The sequence below is a fragment of the Schistocerca serialis genome, chromosome 11, assembly GCF_023864345.2.
Source record: "Schistocerca serialis cubense isolate TAMUIC-IGC-003099 chromosome 11, iqSchSeri2.2, whole genome shotgun sequence".
In the NCBI taxonomy this organism is placed as follows: Eukaryota; Metazoa; Arthropoda; class Insecta; order Orthoptera; family Acrididae; genus Schistocerca; species Schistocerca serialis.
The window spans coordinates 87,457,990-87,479,268 of record NC_064648.1 but is presented as its reverse complement, the minus strand read 5'-3'; the positions used below and the strand labels follow the sequence as shown (position 1 = coordinate 87,479,268).

General features: G+C 40.4%; 1 protein-coding gene across 1 annotated transcript in view; it reads left to right on the top strand.

Moving 5' to 3' along the window:
• The window catches only part of LOC126426481 (adenylate cyclase type 5-like), an 858,869-nt gene that overhangs the window by 401,184 nt on the left and 436,406 nt on the right, over nucleotides 1-21,279 (top strand). Inside the window, exon 3 of the mRNA XM_050088392.1 lies at nucleotides 16,868-16,989. Within this exon, the coding sequence (XP_049944349.1) occupies nucleotides 16,868-16,989 (122 nt within the window). The remainder of the gene's footprint in view (nucleotides 1-16,867; nucleotides 16,990-21,279) is intronic.

Below are 21,279 nucleotides of genomic sequence, written 5' to 3'. Positions count from 1 at the left end.
TTAACATACGTCATCAGTCCCCTAGAACTTAGAACTACTTAAACCTAACTAACCTAAGGACATCACACACATCCATGCCCGAGGCAGGATTCGAACCTGCGACCGTAGCAGCAGCGCGGTTCCGGACTGAAGCGTCTAGAACCGCTCGACCACCAAGGCCGGCCCGGATACTTTTGATCACAGAGTGTATCTTTCCCATGTTATGAAACGTCCCCTTTGAACAATTCTACAGGACTGTGCTTAACCTGACACACAATATTTTTAGCGCAACGCAATCTGACTTTCAAAATTCCCTACTAAAGAATGGCCCTGACAAACATTAAACTATACCTTTCACAAATCACTTACCTCACAAAAATCTTCGCTGCTCAAGCTACTGCAATACAGCGAGCGCCACTACTGCCAGCTAAATAGAAGATTCAAACTACTGAAGGCACTAACTACTGATAGGGATAGTTAGCAAATGAAAGATATTAATAGAGAGCAAACAATGTATTTACCTTAATATCATCACAAGTCATAATATATATATATCAGTTCATGAAAAATTACAAAACTCCGCCATCTCTCTCCCCACATCCACCACTGCTGGCGGCTCACCTCCAACTGCGCAACGCTACGCGCTGTTCACAGCCAGCTGCCTAACACTACAATGGCGAGTATTACAACAATGCAAAGCAGCCACAGACTGCCCACAGCACAGCCTAGAGGTGGCGTTATTAATAAAAAACCTAAACAGCCTACTTACATAGAGAAAACATAAACAGCCTACTTACATAGAGAAAACATAAACAGCCTACTTACATAGCCCCCATGCTCCCCACAAAAAATTTTTACAAATGGTGTTGGGCACTGGCCAATACAGATTTGACAAAAATTTTTCACAATTACAGTAACAAAGAAATCAAATGCACACACTTATTGATACAATGTTGGTCAAAAGCTAAAAATTTCTCACAGTCCATAAAGACAGTCCTGATCATTCGTTACGGTAATCACAGGTTTTTTTTTCACAAAGTCTCATTAGTAAAAGAAATTGCACACAGAAGTAGTGGATTTCCATGCAGTCTTGAAGAAGTAGTGTTGTCCTTCCAACGGAAAGACAGTGCTGACTCTTGACATGCTGACAGGTAATGGGCCACAATGGAGCAAACCCACTGCAGAGTCAGTCGAAGTTTTGAAGAATATTGGTAGGTAGGTCATCACAGAGCAGACCCACTGTAGTCCTGGTAGAGATTGTGGTATTGGTGGGCCACCAGAGGTGCAGACCCACTGCAGTCCTTGTAGAAATAATGATAATGATGGATCATCAAAGATGTAGACCCACTGTAGTCCTTGTAGAGATAGCCAGCAGCCATCTGTTGTGACTGTGCAGGTGCACAATCACCATTGAAGAGTCTTGCAGATAATATAGCAAGTCCATAAACCACCACTTGTGCACTCACAAAGTTTCTGGAATTGTCCTTAGAACCAGCAATGCTGTTATCCAGTCCCTTGCTGAATTATAAACACACGTGCAAACACTAACAGTCCCTACTTCTCACATATTGTCCATATACTATGACCAACAGAAACGTGTGCAGTGAAATGTAACTTACAAGTTAATAATAAGATGATCTGGTGTCAATTACAATTTTATAAATTTACAACATGAAAATACAATTACAAAGGTACAAAATACATCATTAAAGAACATAATAATACAGATAACATTTGTAGTACAGGCTTTACAAAAGAATAGAAATAAACATATACATCAGTGGAATTATGACATGAGTACATACATAAAGGATCACAATAACTTTCGAAACATCAACTTCACACATGAGCATTAAACAGAACGGAATTAATGTCTAACATCTTTACAAAGTAAATAACATATTATTAATGCCAATTATATTCGAGGATAACAGTATTCCTCATCATAGTGAATGTAGCTTAATATTAAAAGAAGAAAAAATTCTATGAAACTACACAGAGACAGGAAGAAAACAAATACACAAGGGTACACAAACTCATAGTGGGATAACACAAAAGGAAAGGACAGGGTTTGTTGTACTGCAGTATTTTGCGAACAAAACTTTCTTTACTTCTTGGAGATCGCCCTTCATTCATCATTATTCCCAAAACTTCATTCTATAGATCTTTCGTCTTATTTCAACCTTTGCTTCCACCAAAAAATCTTATCCAAGCATGCTTTCTGTATTCTGTTCATATTTCTTTCAAAATAATTATTTCTGATTGTACAATACTCATTTGGGCCCAAATCCTTTTTATATAACTTCGCAATGCATTCTTTACCTATTCTCCATAGTCAGTTTCTCATATAGTCTACCCCCTCTTAAGCTATCTTAAATCTACTGAGCTCAGATGCTAAACTAAGGGATGAGGCAATGCAGCAGCACGTAAAACAATTATTATAAACAGCAATGAAAAAAATGGAAAATTGCAAAGCAAGCTACAGTATAAATTAGCAAAAGTCAAATTCAATAACACTATGCCTGGCAAACAGCAGCAACTTATACCTAAACATGACATAGAGCAAGCAGAAAAAATATTACACTAAAAACTACAATGCAGATAAGGGAAATGTATAATCACATCTTAATGTCTAAGTAATTAAAGTGGTGCACCACAAGAAGTTATTCTACCAAAAAGTTACCAATTACTTGAAAAGAAAATTATGAATGCAGTTACTAGTTCCTTCTTATTGTTCTTTCCTTTCCAAGTGCTCCTTTTTTTAAAGAATGTGGATCATAAAATAATTATTTAATAGATCTGTTGACAGAAAGTGTTCACATTAGCAAATGCATTTTATTTTATAAAAGCAGTGCTGCAACACAGCTGAAAAACAGGTATCAAATGAAATAAGCAACTATGAAAAGCAAAGCATAAAAATATCATTCAGTAGTCATGTGACATTTCATAAGTTAGTAGCTCTCAACTCTCGTAGAAAGACGCTTGTCGTAATCAGGTGTGCAGATGTACGAATATTTCCCATCAATTCATAAGCATTTCAGTAATTAGCACAAAGTGCGAGTAATCATATGTTTTCAAGTAACGAGGGTGTCGCATTAGCGATGAAAGGCACACCCTAATGGCTTGTTCTCCAGGTGTTTGACACGTCCCACGTCCCCTTTTTTTTTTTTCTACCTGTGCCGCTGAAAAGGGCTCGCAATAATGGCTTTTTCTCCAGGCGTCTGACACAGCTGGGTGCCCGCGACGCATTACGTGCAGGTGGTCACTTAACTGTCGTACGGAAATATTTACGACAGCAGTTTCTGCTACCGTGGCAGTCTATTTAACAATATTTCACAGGTCAAGAATTAGCGTTGCAAATCTGTAGAAACAAAATCCTATAAATATAAGTGTCCAAAAAAAGAATATTCGTCAGCATTGTGATACAGTCACACATTTCATAACTCTTAAAGTACGTTTCTTGGTTTCCAACATCCTTTTCATAAATCAGAGTCCCTAAACACTACTCATTATTCCTTACCTCATTATACATATACATATTCGTCGACACTTCTTCAATATTTCATCGTGAGAAATACGTAGCATAATAAACATTCCTCAACAACATAATACACATCGTCGTCGTAATAATATCATAACACTTCAGTCAAATCTCAAAATCGTCGTAACTTCCTCCAATAATTTCTAAGCCTAAAATAATTCTCTGCTCATGTCAAAAGTGTCAGCTGCCTCAAACGTACTTTAAAAATCATGATCTCATACCAAATACATCATTCAAAGCTCTCATAGTATCACAATGATTCCGAAAAAATATGAACAGTTTACAAAGTACAGACAAAATACAGTTTCATAAGTTTGAAGTTATCCAACGGTGTAATTGCGTAAACATCTGTCACTGATGTAGTAAAAAACATGTTTATCTCTCAGTTAAATGATCAGATAGCTGTGTAATTTGTGTGTTAGAGAAATATGGTACCGATGTGTAAAGTTGTATAAGCAAATACCATATTAGCTAGGGCTCCTTGTGCTTGCCAAACACATGGTACACAAAGTAAGCGTGTACCCCCCTGAGGATTTATGTAATTATACCCTCAGGTGTTACAGATTACAGCAATGAAATGAAATATATCACGGAAAACTTTCTTTGTAATTAAAAAATCTTTAAAAATAAATGTTTTAAGTACAAAATCTCTCAAATGCGTGTCCTGTAGCGCTAAATGTGCGTCTTGCTGTAAGATAATTCTGTGGAAGTGTCGTAATTATCGTCCTCCGAAAGCTAAGTTCTGCAGAAGTCAATGTACTTACCCCATCAGAAACGAAAGTGAAATGCTTTGTGTAGAGATATCTTAGTTATTATGCTTATTGGCATGATGAAGAAAGTACTGTGCTGTAACGTATTGTTGTGCTACGAAAAGGCTGTCTCCTTGTAGCTATACCACAAAAGTTACTAATAAAACATGTTTTGATTTCCAGAAGAATTCAGAAAAACTGTGCAGATATAAAACAGATACACCGCAAAAGCAACATTGTAAATTGTCACTCATTAGTAGCGTCGTGATAAAATCGTGTAGCTGTCACATAAACTAACCACTGTGTCCTCTGGTATCTCACAGAAAGTACTTTAAACCCAGAATGTATTTTCAAGTAAACCAAAATGTTGCATTAAAATCTCATTAGCAGTACTGGTTATAATGTTATTTTTCTCGGAGCCAGCCGGCGCGCGCGGCTGCCTGCGGTGCGAGTCATTGTCTGTTCCTTTGATGGCGCGAGTCGTTACTGGGATTAGGAGACCTAACTTCCACAAATTCGCCTTGCCGAGAGGGCCCAGCTCTGTTTAAAGCTCGCCAGTTCTGATGGAATTCATGTCTGTCGTTTTGTCGGTAGTTTACACAGTTTCTTTCGTGTCGGTCACGTGGTGGAGAATTTCTCCCTGAATCGTAACTGTGCGTCGAACTGTTGCGCCTGAATTTATTCTGCCTCCCTTGATAATAATTGTTTTGGTTACCATATTGTCTATTTCTATGGTTATCTCTGTCATATTCATTACTACGGAAATGCGATCTTTCTCTGTAACTATTACTCTGCCAATGGTTGTCATATGGGTGGTGTCTGTTTTGGTCACGATATGTGTTGTGAGAATAGCCTTGTCGTGTCAAGTTATTACTTCTTTCATCGCGGAATTGCGACGGATGTGACCTGTAATTGTTGTGTTCCTGGTTTCGCGTTCCGCGATTGTCAGTGTCAATTTCTAATTCTTGTAACAGTCCCTGAAATGCTTCAATGTCGTCTTTGCAACGTCCTGCCAAAATAATATGTCGTAAATGTTCAGGCAGTTTGATTAAGCAAATGCGGATGAGTTCTGAGGGGCTGTATGGGTTTGAAAGATACTGATTCTTATGCAACATGTCTTCAAAATATTTCACAAGACTGGAGAATTCAGATTGTTCGAAATGTTTCATCATTATGATGCCATGTTTTACGCGGTCTTGTGTGGCTTGAGACCAATATGCTGAGAGGAAGGCATGGTAAAATTCTCCTTCACTGTGGCAATCGTGAATTACCGATCGCATTCTTACAGCTGGTTCATTCTCTAGGTAGCCACACATAAATTCTAATCTGTGTTCCAACGACCAGTTGGGAGGAAAACAATGAGAGAATTGATGGAGCCATGCTTGTGGATGAATGTCGTTGCCAGAATTCTTAAATGTTTTGAATTTACGTGTAGTAATGAACAGCTTATAGTCAAAATCATCATGTCGTCGAGTCGCATATCGGTCATTGTTAGGTCGTGTCGGCCGTTCCATCTCAAAATTCGGTGCACATTGCCAATTTCTTTCATAACTTCCGAAATGCCCTGTGTTATTATTTTGCGGCTTTTCCGTATTTCTAAGTCCCTCTTCCCGTGTTGGAGCGCGAGTGTCTTCTGAAATACGTAATTCTTGTATTACCTGTGTCAGCTGATCTTGTACTTCCCGGATTTCTCTTTGGTGTTGCGTATCAATTTGATTCAGATTTTGTTTCAGTTTCCTAATTTGTTCGCTCTGTTCTGTGTCATTAAAGACTACCGGTTTTGCGTCATTCAGATTACCATCTACCTTCGTAGATAAATTATTTAGCTGATCCGAAAGTTCAACTACTTTCTCTGATAATGAACACATTTCCTCAGTGTGTTTTTCTGAACCAAGTTTCAGAGTGTCCATTTGTGTTGAAATCGAATCTACTGTGTCCTTTAAGTTATCCTGAGTTTTTGCAAGTTGCGTAACCGAATCGGTAGATGCAACTGAGTCAAATTTAGCTTGCAAGGTCTCATGATTTTCATGAACAATAATTTGCAGTTCTTTTATGGCTGCTTCGTGATTCTGTAATGCATTTTCATGCCGCGAAAAAATAGGTTGAAAATGCTCACAAATTTGTGTTTTTACGTCATTACAGACTTTTTGACATTTAGATTCAATGTTATGTAACTCAGTAGTTAAATCTTCACGTGTTTGTTCAAGTGTGGTGTCTAACTTTTGAAGATTTTGTTCCATTGTGTCTAACTGTTGCTGTGTTTGTCTCTGATGTTGTTCCATTGTGTCTAACTTTTCAAGCTTTTGCTGTGTTTGTCTCTGATTTTGTTCAAGTGTTGTGTCTAACTTTTGTAGCTTTTGTCCCATTTGTTGCATTAACTGTAATAACAATGCACTGGTGTCTAAAACATGTTCCTCAGTGCTTTTCGGCAGTGAATTTGCACCGGCAACATTGACATTTTGACATGCAGAAAATGTGTCTTGACTTATTTGAGAAAACGGCGAGAACCCAAAACCTGAGTCTACAGTATTCGCAAAATTGTGTCCTGTCATTCCCGATTCCTGAGGCAAGCTGTTGCCAACCGATCGATCGATAATGCGTCCCTCTTCACTAATTGTTTCACTGTCCACGCCATTGTTTGCCGCCTGCTCCATTTCCCTATGAACAGTTACCAAATTACTACTTTGAACATCAGTTAATTCATTACTCGGTGGCGCTAACACACTGCTTTCATTTTCACTGTCATTTCTCAGTTTACTTTGGAGCCTAGTATTACGTTTTTCACACGCCATTATTGTCACAGTATTTCACACGACAACACAGAAAGACACAATTTGAAGAGCAAAAATAAGAGAACACATTAACATAACACTGAAAATAATATCTAGTTAATTACCAGCGCAGCTGCGAAATACTTGGTGCAAATCTATATACATGCCACAACTGTTTTACTGTACAACAATGAAAGGCTACAACTACAAAGGAGATTCTCTCTACAATTACGCGCTAGCAATAAACAAAAGCTACACTAAATACACAAACTACAAGAAAAAATCAGAAGATTCCAGTGAGGTATCCTGGCAGGGTCGCCATATGAAACGTCCCCTTTGAACAATTCTACAGGACTGTGCTTAACCTGACACACAATATTTTTAGCGCAACGCAATCTGACTTTCAAAATTCCCTACTAAAGAATGGCCCTGACAAACATTAAACTATACCTTTCACAAATCACTTACCTCACAAAAATCTTCGCTGCTCAAGCTACTGCAATACAGCGAGCGCCACTACTGCCAGCTAAATAGAAGATTCAAACTACTGAAGGCACTAACTACTGATAGGGATAGTTAGCAAATGAAAGATATTAATAGAGAGCAAACAATGTATTTACCTTAATATCATCACAAGTCATAATATATATATATCAGTTCATGAAAAATTACAAAACTCCGCCATCTCTCTCCCCACATCCACCACTGCTGGCGGCTCACCTCCAACTGCGCAACGCTACGCGCTGTTCACAGCCAGCTGCCTAACACTACAATGGCGAGTATTACAACAATGCAAAGCAGCCACAGACTGCCCACAGCACAGCCTAGAGGTGGCGTTATTAATAAAAAACCTAAACAGCCTACTTACATAGAGAAAACATAAACAGCCTACTTACATAGAGAAAACATAAACAGCCTACTTACAATGTTAAACGCATATACGATGCATTTAGCATCGTCAAAGTATCGGATGTTTCGTGTATGTCCTGAACATGAAAATAATTAGAACATATTTTTTGTTATGTGTGATCAGTGTCCAGTCTTTGTTTCTCACAGCTTCACCCGGAGAGCTTTTAGAGTTGGACTGATATGAAATCTAAAGTCGAATGACAGAAATAAAACCGCTGCAGTACAAGTATTCAGCACAAGCAAAATTGATGTACACTAAAGAAAATAGCGCTTGAACGCGTCCAGTTACGAATGAAACGTGATTAATTTGCAGTTTAGCATACAGGATGTAACACGTACAAGCGCAGATATTTCTGTTGGTGGCCGAGGACAGTGTACTGGAGAACATTACAGCAGTATTTACATCATCTGCAGAGTAATGATTATAGTTATTGAAACTCGTGCGTTTTTAGAATGGTTGGCACCTCCAAGTACACGTGTCAGCAGCAAGCAATTAATACTTGCATGTTCCTGGGCAGCCGGTCACATGTTGAAGTGTGGGTACGTGAACGAAAAAAGAGCAGTTTATTCTGATACGTGTAGTCCTCTTAGCGGTGCAATATGACCGTGCAGAATACATCTTGTCATAAAGTATGTTGCATGTTTCTAGGAAGGCCTGACGATTTACAGAAGAAAACAACGAACACACTAACGTGTGTACATATTAAGGTAACACATGTGCAAATATTTGTACTTATACCCATTATACGCTGTATAACGCAAGCTGACATTTTTTATCAAAACACTTCTACCTGAAGATACTGTTTGGGACAAATGACGTGCAAGACGTGAGATTCAAGTGTACGGCGTCATGACAACACCGCTTTATTTCCGTACCTCCACCTAGTCAACAGAAATACGCTGCTAAATATTGTCAACAGAGTATGTGTACAATGGCCTGCGCTAAAGAATAAGTAATCCCCTTTCACTTGCAGTAGCTGTTGTGATGGAACGTCCCTTTTCCAGTCGTCCAAGGGCAACGAGACCATTTGGGATTCGTGCCAAGCATTTGCTTGAGTCCCTTGGTGAGGAGCGTGTGGCACCTCAACTCCAGGGCTTTACCCGCCTGCCTCCCTGGTTGCTCCAGAGGCCCAGCGTCATTTTAGACTTGTCAGAGTACTGGAGGAGCTGCACTCCTGCGTTTGTTTTTACCTCCTTATTTTATGATATTTTAAACCAGCATGCCGACCATGTACCAGTATTTACGGATGGCTCTAAACAGGGGGACTCTGTTGGTTGTGCTGTTGTTTTCCCTGATCGAGTCGTCAAGTTACGGCTTCCTGCAGCGTTTACCATCTTTGATGCCGAATTGTTTGCGATCTTGCGGGCATTGGAGCAGATGAGATGTGTCCCCAGTCGTAAGTTCCTCATCTGTTCTGACTCCCTGAGTGCCCTTCAGACCATGCAACACTTGTACCCAGCGGATACGGTCGTCCAGAACATCCATGATGCCCTACTCCACCTGCAGCGGCAGGCAGGGGAAGGAGGTTTCCTTCTGCTGGGTGCCGGGGCACGTAGGTGGGTATTAGGGGAAACGAACTGGCGGATGTGGCTGCCAAAGATGCATGTTCCCTCCCTCACGTTGTTGAATGTGCCGTCCCCCTCCATGCTGTTACCTCCCTCCTGCGTTTTCGCGTTATGCGTCAGTGGGAAGAGGAGTGGCTGGCAGTCGGTGAAAATAAGCTGCGTCTGGTCAAGGCCACCACGCGGCCATGGCGTACGTCCTACCAGTCGTGCAGGCGGGATGAGGTTCTTCTCACTCGCCTCCGCATCGGGCACAGTCCCTTAACGCACGGTTTTTTTACTCCGGCGGGAGGATCCCCCAATCTGCAGTGCTTGTGGCGTCCAGATTACTGTCCGCCACATTTTACTTGACTGTCCTTTATTCTCTGACCAGAGGGCGGTGGTTTCCTTGCCACCGGATTTGCCCTCTATTTTGCAAGACGACGCAACGACTGTGGTTAAGGTCTTACGGTTTTGTGTCCTGTCCAATTTGTTGCCTCGGATTTTAGGGAGAGGATTTTAATGTGCTGCTGCGTGACTGGCTCACCCAGGTTTTAGGTAAGAGGTCCGCCAGTCACGATTACCTACTTGTTTCACGTCGATTTCTGTTCTCTTTTCCTTGTGTTTCCTTTCCTTTTTAGTGGGTTTCTTCTCCTCTTGTTTTGCCTCTGTATGTGAGGATTTGGAACTGCGTCAGGTCTGTGCCTTTTAGCTGTTCTCCTTGTTCACTGTCCGTCTTCGTCCCTTCACCGCATGTGTTCCTGTTTCTATGCGTTTGGGCGCTGATGACCACGCTGTTTAGCGCCCGAAAACCTCAAACCACACACACACACACACACACACACACACACACACACACACACACACTCTTCACTCGCCGAGAGGAGACGCGACTCCTAACGATGTTCGTTCCCGCCGATGTGACGTGGAACAGCACCTGCAACTCTCGTAAAAACACAACTCCTCGCGTGGTTTAGAAATATTGCCATCTCTCCGCAAGAGTCTTCTCAGTTAGTGCGAACTGGTAAACTGCAATCGATTACACAGCTCTACAAAATAAAATTTTTTTTCGTTGCCAGGGAAGTTTGAACGAAAATGGGATATTGTTATGATATTCATTCCGAGTATATTTGTACTTTTTCCAAATTGGCTCTGGTTTTTGAGATATAGGTTATTTGTGGAAATGAGAGTTTCATGTGGATAATATCGACTGCAGGGTCCATATATGGTGTAATGTATTTGCTACCTGTTTTTTAATTAGTGATATTGTACTATCTTTATTAAACAATTGTGCTCAGGGAGTGCATCTGTGTGGTTGAGGATTACATCATGCAAACATCACACTGTCAGTATGTGTTCAGTCCTGTTGTGCGGTGCGTGTGTTGAAGATATTGAGGGTTGTGCAGATTTGAATTCGGCGGTACTCGACATTCATTTGTTGGCCGAGGTAATCCCCGCAACAGCCGATAGGTAGCGTTCAGTGTAAACAAGAAAAATGGCGATGGTCGAAAGTCACACACATGTGCAGTGCAGCTTCAAGGAGATAGAACCTTTTCATCGTGACGTAGCAAATAAGAGGTGAGTATTCATTTCACACAAAACAATTAATGATATTTGTTGGATGTGATTGACATGCAAATACAAGAAAGTTCTGCATAATATGTAGTATTTGTGCAATTTTGTTTTAGGAAAACATGAGTTCTTCACGCCGTCTTTGCGTGAACCATCCAGATGAGTTCTGCTACATTTGTGGTGAATACGTTCTTCAAAAGAACAGGAAGAATATCACTCCTTTTGTGAAGGAAGCGTATCTGGCATATTTCGGAATTAAAGTTGGAGATCAAGACAAGGCGTGGGCACCCCATAAAGTTTGTAAATGCTGTGTGGAGTGCTTACGGCAGTGGACAAAACGAAAAAGGAAAAGCTTAAACTTCGGAGTGCCTATGGTATGGCGAGAGCAGAAGAGCCTTACAGATGATTGCTATTTTTGCATTGTTAATGTGAAAGGTTTTAATAGGTTCAAAAAACGAAAGTGGGAATATCCCGATTTGGAGTCAGCAAGAAGACCGGTGGTGCACAGCCACGATGTTCCTGTACCAACCTTCACAACATTACCAACGCTAACATCATCAGATGACGATGTGCACGGCGAGGAATGTACAAGTAGCGGTTCGGAATACGAAGGACGTGAGACACAACCCCAGCAGTTCGACCAGAAGGAGCTCAGTGACTTGATACGAGAACTCAACCTTTCAAAGCAAGCATCATAACTCTTAGCATCCAGGCTTAAGGAAAAAAACTGTCTTCATCCAAGTGTTAAAATAACAGCTTACCGGACGAGAGAAGAAAACCTTCTTCCATACTTCAACCAAGAAGAGGTTATAGTGTATTGCAGCAATATACCTGGACTTTTACTTGAATTGGGGCTGCCGGTATATAGACCAGAGGACTGGCGTCTCATCATAGACAGTTCCACTAGAAGTTTAAAATGTGTTCTCCTACACAATGGCAATCGTTACGCATCTATTCCAATTGCCCACTCAACAAAACTTTGTGAAGCATATGCTAACATCAAGATGGTTCTGCAGAAAATTCAGTATATGCAGCACCAGTGATTGATTTGTGTTGATTTGAAAATGGTGAACTTCTTGCTTGGACAACAAAGTGGATACACAAAGCACCCATGTTTTATCTGCATGTGGGATAGTAGGGCAAAGCACGAACATTGGAAGCAGAAAACATGGCCTCCAAGGGAACATATGGCTGTTGGTGAAGCAAACATCATTAATGAACCTCTGGTTAGTAGGGACAAGATTGTTCTTCCACCATTACATATTAAGTTAGGACTAATGAAGCAATTCACCAAAGCTTTAGACAGAAATGGTAATTGCTTCACATACATCTGCAATACGTTCCCTGGACTCAGTAGTGAAAAACTTAAGGCAGGAATATTTGATGGTCCTCAAATTCGCAGGCTCATCAACGATACCAATTTTACAAGTGTCATGACTGTCACTGAGGCATCGGCCTGGAACAGTTTTGTCGCTGTTGTAAAATGTTTTTTGGGCAATCATAAAGCTCCCAATTACGAGGAACTGGTCAAAAACATGCTCACTAACTTTCAAAACTTGGGAGCTAACATGAGCATAAAATTGCACTTCCTTCACAGCCACTTGGATCGATTTCCTCGTAATCTAGGTGATTTCAGTGAGGAACAAGGAGAGCGGTTCCATCAAGGTATGAAAGGAATAGAGCAAAGATATAAAGGAAGATGGGACAGGCATATGATGGCAGATTATTGCTGGAATGTGTAACGTGACTGTTCTGAAGAGACCTATAAAAGGAAAGCGTGCAGGAAGCGGTTCGTCATGGACGGAAAATGATATACTTACAGAGAAACTTTTCAATTATGTTTTATACGTGGACAAATGCCTATCAGGTTTTCATAGAAGCTATTTATAAAGATTATTTTCTTTTTTCATTGTAGTTTGTAGCGCTCGAGTTCAGTATTAGCAATTTTTTCTAATTTTTTGAATAAATCATGCATCATCTCAAAAACTAGAGCCAAACTGCATAAATGGTTGCTATATTCGTCCTCAGCACCACTAACCCATCCTAAAGCCACTCAAATATCCTTGGCAAGAAAATGAGTGTTGACCAGTGTTATTTTTACTTTTATGCCCGTTTACTTGCGTGGTGAAATAAAATCTTGATTCTTGATTTCATCATTACGGTCGTTTTTCACATCATACGTAGCGAGGATGAAAATTTGCTGTCTAATATTGCGTTGCTATGCCGTTGCTACGTCCAGTTATAAACAACGGTCCGACGTAACTCCAGGGATAACTTATGTTGGAGTAAGTGCCGTTTTTTTTTATATGCCGTAATACTGGTTTAAAGTAATCACTCTTCACTGTTCATTATTCATGTACTCACTTAGTTACTTAAAATGTTTAAAGAGTTTGGCGACACGTAAGATTTACCTTTTGACTCAGATTTCATTGTTGTTTCTGTAATTAATTGTTTGTCCCTACAACACACAGTAATCGTGACACTGACGACAACTTTTGACTAATCGGTGTACTCGTCTTTCTTCGTGTCTTCGTTTTATTGGGTCCTACTCAAGACTACGATTTGTCTTTCTTTCGTTGATCCATTGCTCTCAAGGTTTGTAACTGTTCATCAGTAAGAACGCTAAGTGCGATAAACCAATATCACTCAAGTGAAGTCTTACTATACCGTCGCGTTGAGAACGGTAAAGATAAACTTTCATCAGTCGAATCACTGAGCAATACTTCAGTCTCTACGTCACGAATTATCAAGCTTCCAAAACTGAAGCAATCTAATAGCGTTTGCGTCCAGACAACTATCGCTATAGTACTCTAGAGGGACTGAAGACCAACGAACTAACTGAACATTTCCATGTCCGAGTTGCATTGTAGTCGCATTGAATTTCGTTTTCGATGCGGCTACAACTCTCTTCCATGGTAAATGTTATCTTTGATCGAACTGATGGGATATCAGTTCGATTTTACACAGAGTACACGAAGGACCTTGCCCCCCTTCTTGCAGCGGTGTACTGTAGTTCTCTAGAAGAGCGTAGCGTTCCAAAGAATTGGAAAAGGGCACAGGTCATCCCCGTTTTCAAGAAGGGACGTCGAACAGATGTGCAGAACTATACACCTATATCTCTAACGTCGATCAGTTGTAGAATTTTGGAACACGTATTATGTTCGAGTATAATGACTTTCCTGGAGACTAGAAATCTACTCTGTAGGAATCAGCATGGGTTTCGAAAAAGACGATCGTGTGAAACCCAGCTCGCGCTATTCCTCCACGAGACTTAGAGGGCCATAGACGCGGGTTCCCAGGTACATGCCGTGTTTCTTGACTTCCACAAGGCGTTCGATACAGTTCCCCACAGTCGTCAAATGAACAAAGTAAGAGCATATGGACTATCACACCAATTGTGTGACTGGATTGAAGAGTTCCTAGATAACAGAACGCAGCATGTCATTCTCAATGGAGAGAAGTCTTCCGAAGTAAGAGTGATTTCAGGTGTGCCGCAGGGGAGTGTCGTAAGACCGTTGCTATTCACAATATACATAAATGACATTGTGAATGACATCGGAAGTTCACTTAGGCTTTTCATGGATGATGCTGTGGTATATCGAGAAGTTGTAACAATGGAAAATTGTACTGAAATTCAGGAGGATCTGCAGCGAATTGACGCATGGTGCAGGGAATGGCAATTGAATCTCAATGTAGACAAGTGTAATGTGCTGCAAATACGTAGAAAGAAAGATCCCTTATCATTTAGCTACAATATAGTAGGTCAGCAACTGGAAGCAGTTAATTCCATAAATTATCTGGGAGTACGCATTAGGAGTGATTTAAAATGGAATGATCATATAAAGTTGATCGTCGGTAAAGCAGATGCCAGACTGAGATTCATTGGAAGAATCTTAAGGAAATGCAATCCGAAAACAAAGGAAGCAGGTTACAATACGCTTGTTCGCCCACTGCTTGAATACTGCTCAGCAGTGTGGGATCCGTACCAGATAGGGTTGATAGAGGATATAGAGAAGATCCAACGGAGAGCAGCGCGCTTCGTTACAGGATCATTCAGTAATCGCGAAAGCTTTACGGAGATGATAGATAAACTCCAGTGGAAGACTCTGCAGGAGAGACGCTCAGTACCTCGGTACGGGCTTATGTTGAAGTTTCGAGAACATACCTTCAACGAAGAGTCAAGCAGTATATTGCTCCCTCGTACGTATATCTCGCGAAGATACCATGAGGATAAAATCAGAGAGATTATAGCCCACACAGAGGCATACCGACAATCCTTCTTTTCACGAACAATGCGTGACTGGAATAGAAGGGAGAACCGGTAGAGGTACTCAAGGTACCCTCCGCCACACACCGTCAGGTGGCTTGCGGAGTATGGATGTAGATGTAGATTACTTTCTTGGATTTAACCTTTGTTCATATGATTTTGAATTTATTCTACAGATGTTTGATAAAGAATCTAGGATAAACTTTTCCTCTTATCTCCCCTTTTCGTTTGCCATTCTCGGTATTTGAATAATATAGGTGTTAATCAAAATATTACCAGTGTAGATTTTATCGTCAACAGTTGCCGTCACTGTCAAGATGACTCGCTTTCCTGCTTTAAGTCTCCACAAAGTTTGTTAATTGGGGTTTTCTGTCCTTGGGGCGTTACACTGTTCAGAAAAAGCGCTGAACTACAAAATCCCAAGAAATGGTTCATCTCTTCGGAAATGTAGGTTTCAGCGGCAGAGTATCTCAAACTGTTGAGAATCGCTCTGAAATTTGTGCTCTATACATGGTGAGCGGTGGTTTTGTGCATGGATGTTAAAGTTGCTTTAAAAGTAGATAGATGGATGTTCATGACAAAGGATGCAGCCATCCGTGTGTAGTCGGCCACGACCTGGTGCAGAAAGTCGTCGAAACAATGTATCTGTCTGCGTGTCCATTTTCCGTAGCAGATGTTACCAGTTATTATTTTTTTTTCTGTTTCCCGTTTTCTGCTAGACGCGTTCCACTTTTATTTACAGAGCGTTATCAGTGGTCACTGATGTTTGTCGCTCTCTTTTACATGTCGTGCAGCCCACTGGACATTTTTCCCTCGTTGTTAGCGGATGCTGAAGTCATAAAGGAAAACAAAACTTAGTTTCAGTTTCACCTTCCACTACTTTTCCTCTTTTACGAACCGGCTTTTGTTTCCGCTGCCTTTGGGTTTTATATCATTTCACATACCTGTAGTTTCACCGTTTTCTGCACGCAGCTCAGAACACACAAAACACTGCGATACGTACAGAATAGGTAAAACTATGGACATATGTCTATGAGGACAAGTTTTGTGAAGTTTTAGACTCTCTCGATTTCCGACGTCGTATTTTTGTACGAAAATACTCGCTCACAATTTGCCCAGCAAACACGAGAAAAGTTTGTGTATGAGCAATCGGTTGGAAACTTTCCTCATGTCAGCACGTTGTAGGTGTCACCACCGGCGCCAACCTTGTGTGAATGCTCTGAAAAGCTGATCATTTACATATCACAGCATCTTCTTCCTGTCGGCTAAATTTCGCGTCTGTAGCACGTCATCTTCGTGGTGTAGCAATATTAATGGCCAGTAGTGTACTTATAAAGAAATAGGAGACCTTACTTTTGGGATTACCCACATATTATTATTATTTGCTCTCTTGTGAAACGCGTACAGGTTATTAAATGCCACAGAGTGCCCTTCAAACGCAAAAGTACTCTTCGCAGTGGTATCGTCCACCATTTTGCTACTATTGATGTCAACTTTAGCGGAGTCACCGTGTTTGACGTGAATATGATTGTTGCAGGAGCGGCTGCTGCTGTCGGTTCTGCCCCGCCACGTTGCCATGGAGATGAAGGCAGACATCGCGGGAAAACCCAAGGACTCCATGTTCCACAAGATCTACATCCAGCGGCATGAGAACGTCAGGTAACTCACAGCTGTTCATTACAGTCACTATAGTTCAATTCTTTTATCTTGGCGGCTCGCGCATGCCCGCCCAGACGCCGGAGATTGCTGCGTTGCCAGTTGCAAACGACGCACGCGCCAAGAGAATCAGCGCCATGGTATAGTACAGTATAGTTCGCAAACTTACGTTTAGGGGGGAGCGCGCAGCTTATGCAGTAAAGCCACCACGGCCGCATTAACCCTTTCGCTGCTACAGAGACGGGCTCCCCGCATTCCGCGCTGTGCGCGATTTTGTCATCACTGCACTGCTCGCCTGTGCAGACACATGGTGTTCCGACTGCTTTGACACACTTCATCATTCGATTTCACAAAAACTATTTGGTCCAAAAATTTGATTTTTACACATCTTCTTGACTGATACCTTCCCCCATAAATGACTTAATTTTGTTTCGATGTTCAGCGCAGTTATTGTGCAGCATTAAATGTAGTAAACAGCATTAAATATAGTAAACAGCATTAAATGTAATAAACCATTTTGAAATTTTGAAGAGTTTGCAGAGGTAAAAGTCCATAGCGTATACTTTCCGTATGGTCCATTTTAGTTGCCACAATGTTGAGAATGAAATGTGGAGAAGATACCTAAGTTTCATATAAAATTTACTGTATAACAATATCTCATTTAATTTAAGTACCAGATAGGTGTCATATGTAATATTGAGAAATATTCCGTCTTCAGAGACTGTAATAAAACTTTTATTTATACCAGAGTCATTTCGGTTTTTTCTAAAACGTTCTGATTAAAACGCAGTTGGCGAATTACACAAAACTGAATTGTGGACGCAATAAAACATAGAAACTAAAATATATTGTCAGTGAGGTCCAGTGCGCAAACAATTTGTGTTTGTCACAACCGACAGCAAATACTTGCCAAAACATAGGTAGACTAAAACATTGAATATCATGATGTTACCAAAGCAGCGAAGCAAAGTATTGCGTCAGACAATCAAGTAGCTCGGCAACGTACGAGCCGAAATTCTGCTCTAAATAATACTTTTAATACTGTCGCAAAAGAATATATCTCAATATGAATAGTAAAACACCGACTGCGGAAGAGAAGATATACAAACAAAACAGATGAAATAATATAGTATCTGTGTCTTTTCATTGTTTTTAATTGCTGTGAAAAGAAATATTGGAGGACAAAAATTAGAAAAACCGAAAACTTATTATGCTTATAATGAAGAGACAAAGCACTAGAAATTTCAAAAAATTGCAATCAAACGAATAAAATTCATGACGTAAGACACTTCGATATTGTTTCTAAATAAAGAAAATATTAACCACAGAACGAGGTTTGAACTCTGATCCTTGGACTGAGCAGCCCAACATCTTAACCATTTCACTAACGCAGCTAGTCTTGCAACCAACCTCCTGGAGGAGTATAAAACATCACGCAAAATACCGACAAACACTGTTGGTAAGGCTATGAATTATTGACGTATCGTCGAAATAAACAATTATCGCTGTTCTTTATTGCAAAAAAGCGGTTCGTGAGAGTGATACAAACACCTTTCCTTGCTATCCCTGAATGAGGAGGCTTATTGCTTGTTTGGTTTAATTAATTAATGGAATATGAAGCAACTGGTATAAAAAATGCTTTTTCCAAACTTTCTATAAAAGAAAGTCTGCTATCAAGACATTGCTTTTGTTGAATTGCTTTGTTTATGAATGAACATTTCTAAAACTGAAGACACTCGTCCGTGCTCTGCACTGCAATCGAGCTCTGGCAACGTCGTTCTCTGTTCATTGACTGACTGTGTTTTGTGACGTCAGATGCGCAGAACGAACCTAAACTCGGCCGCCGTGGTAAATGTCGCGCACTATAGTCATTACAGTACTCTGGGGTCAATTCTAGTGTCTGATTGCACTCTTCGGCTTTTTTTAGCAATGACGTCATTCCTAAGGCAGAGACACTTCGTAGGGGGCAATCTTTGAAAGCAACCAATCATATTCTGCATCTACATGTGCTATTCACAATAACGTGCTTGGCGGAGGGTTCAATGAACCACCTTCAAGCTGTCTCTCAACCGTTCCACTCTCGAAGGGTGCGCGCGTAAAACGAGCACTTAAATTTTTCTGTGCGATTCCTGATTTCTCTTATTTTATCCTGATGATCATTTCTCCTCACATAGGTGGTTGCCGACAGAATGTTTTCGCAATCGGAGGAGAAAACTGGTGATTGAGATTTCATGAGAAGATCCCGTCGCAGCGAAAAACGCCTTTGTTTTAATGATTGCCACTCCATTTCACATATCATGTCTGTGGCGCTTTCTCCACTATTTCTCGACAGTACAAAACGAGTCGCCCTTGTTTGTACTTTTTCGATGTCATCCGTCAGTCCTACCTGCTGTGGATGCCACCCCGCACACCAATACTCCAGAATTTATTTTCGTATACAAACGAATGTAGAATACCATAAAATTACCAACACAGTTCATGTGATTAATGACTTAGCCACAAATTATACCGACAAGAATTAAAGGTAACGAAAATAAATAAGAATAGAAATAGACAAGTATACATGACTGAAATAAATTATTATCGTAGTTTATTCGAGTAAGGACCTTTAAATGCAGTACAGTCTAACGCATGGTGAAGTCATAAAATTATGAATCAGCGATAACTTTTAATACTAATCCTTAAATACAACGGGACGAGTACACAAGTAAAGGGTCTAACAAATACTGGAATCGGTAACTGGAGTTAATTCTACTAACAAATTTTAACCATTGCACGATTCGTTATTTAGATCGTTTAAACAAGTGTACACACTAAAGTATTGCAGTATTTATCCGTATGGTATTACTATCTTCATTACTATGAAAAAGAGAAAGAATTGCTTCTCGTAGTAGCTCTGAGATCAATAGGAAATGTAGAAATCCTACAAAACCATAGCTCACAGATTTAAACCAAAAATGTCCGAAATTATTAACCATCGAAAAGTTGGAATCGGTAACGAAATTTGACCTCCTACATACGTCAATTCTAGTTACCGATTCCATCCATTTGGTGGTTCATTAATTAGATCATTATTTCAGCAAGTGTGTGTACTAAAATGTAGGCTAATATGATTTCTGCATTTGTATTCGCTCTCTGAAATACTGCAAAAAAGTTACTAATATTGGAATCGGCAACTATAATTGACCTATATAGAAGGTCAGTTCTAGTTACCGATTCCAATTTTTGTTATGCACCGCGGTAGTTTTAGAGAGCAATTACAAATGCTATTACGTTTCAGTGTATACAACTGCAAAAATAATTTACATATGAATCATGGAGCGGTTGGAATCGGTAACTGGAACTACATTGGTTAATTCTAGTTATGGATTCCAATATTACTTGTTTTTCATTGATATTCGTTTGTCATGTATTGGCTTTTCTTTTAGAATTTAGTGCGTCGATCGCTCCACATTTTATGCTGCTGTTTCCTATTTGTTGTCATTCATTTAATTTTCCCGTTTTTCTGATACATTTTAGTTTCTCACCTCCCAAAACTCCCACTTTCCTGCACTCCTCCCGTTAGATTCAATAATTAATGTAGAATTTACGCTATTTTATACGAGGACGAGTCAAATGAATACCTTAAATATTTGTTTTAAATACCACTTATTGTGCAGAAGTGGTTCAAATCTGTATCACTTTTCAACAAAATCTCCCCCACGCTCAATGCAAGTCCTCCAGCGCTTACAAAGTGCATAAATTCCTTTAGAAAAAAATTCTTTTTGTAGTCCACGCAACCACTCATGCACCGCGTGGCGTACCTCTCCATCAGAACGGAACTTTTTTCCTCCCATTGCGTCCTTGAGTGGTCCAAACTTATGGAAATCACTTGAGGCAAGGTCTGGTGAGTATGGATGATGAGGAAGACACTCAGAATGCAGGTCTGTGATTGTCGCAACTGTTGTACGTGCAGTGTGGGGCCTTGCATTGTCATGTTGCTAAAGGACACCTGCTGACAGCAATCCACGTCCCTTTGATTTGATTACAGGCCGCAGATGGTTTTTTTAAATCTGTGTATGATGCACTGGTCACAGTGGTCCCTCTAGGCATGTAATGCTCCAAAAAGATGCCTTTTTCGTCCCAAAGGAGAGTCAGCATAACTTTCCCTACTGATGGTTCTGTTCGAAACTTCTTTGGTTTTGGTGATGAGGAATGGCGCCATTCCTTGCTCGCTCTCTTCGTTTCCGGTTGGTGGAAGTGAACGCAGGTTTCGTCCCCAGTAACGATTCTCGGAAGGAAGCCATCACCTTC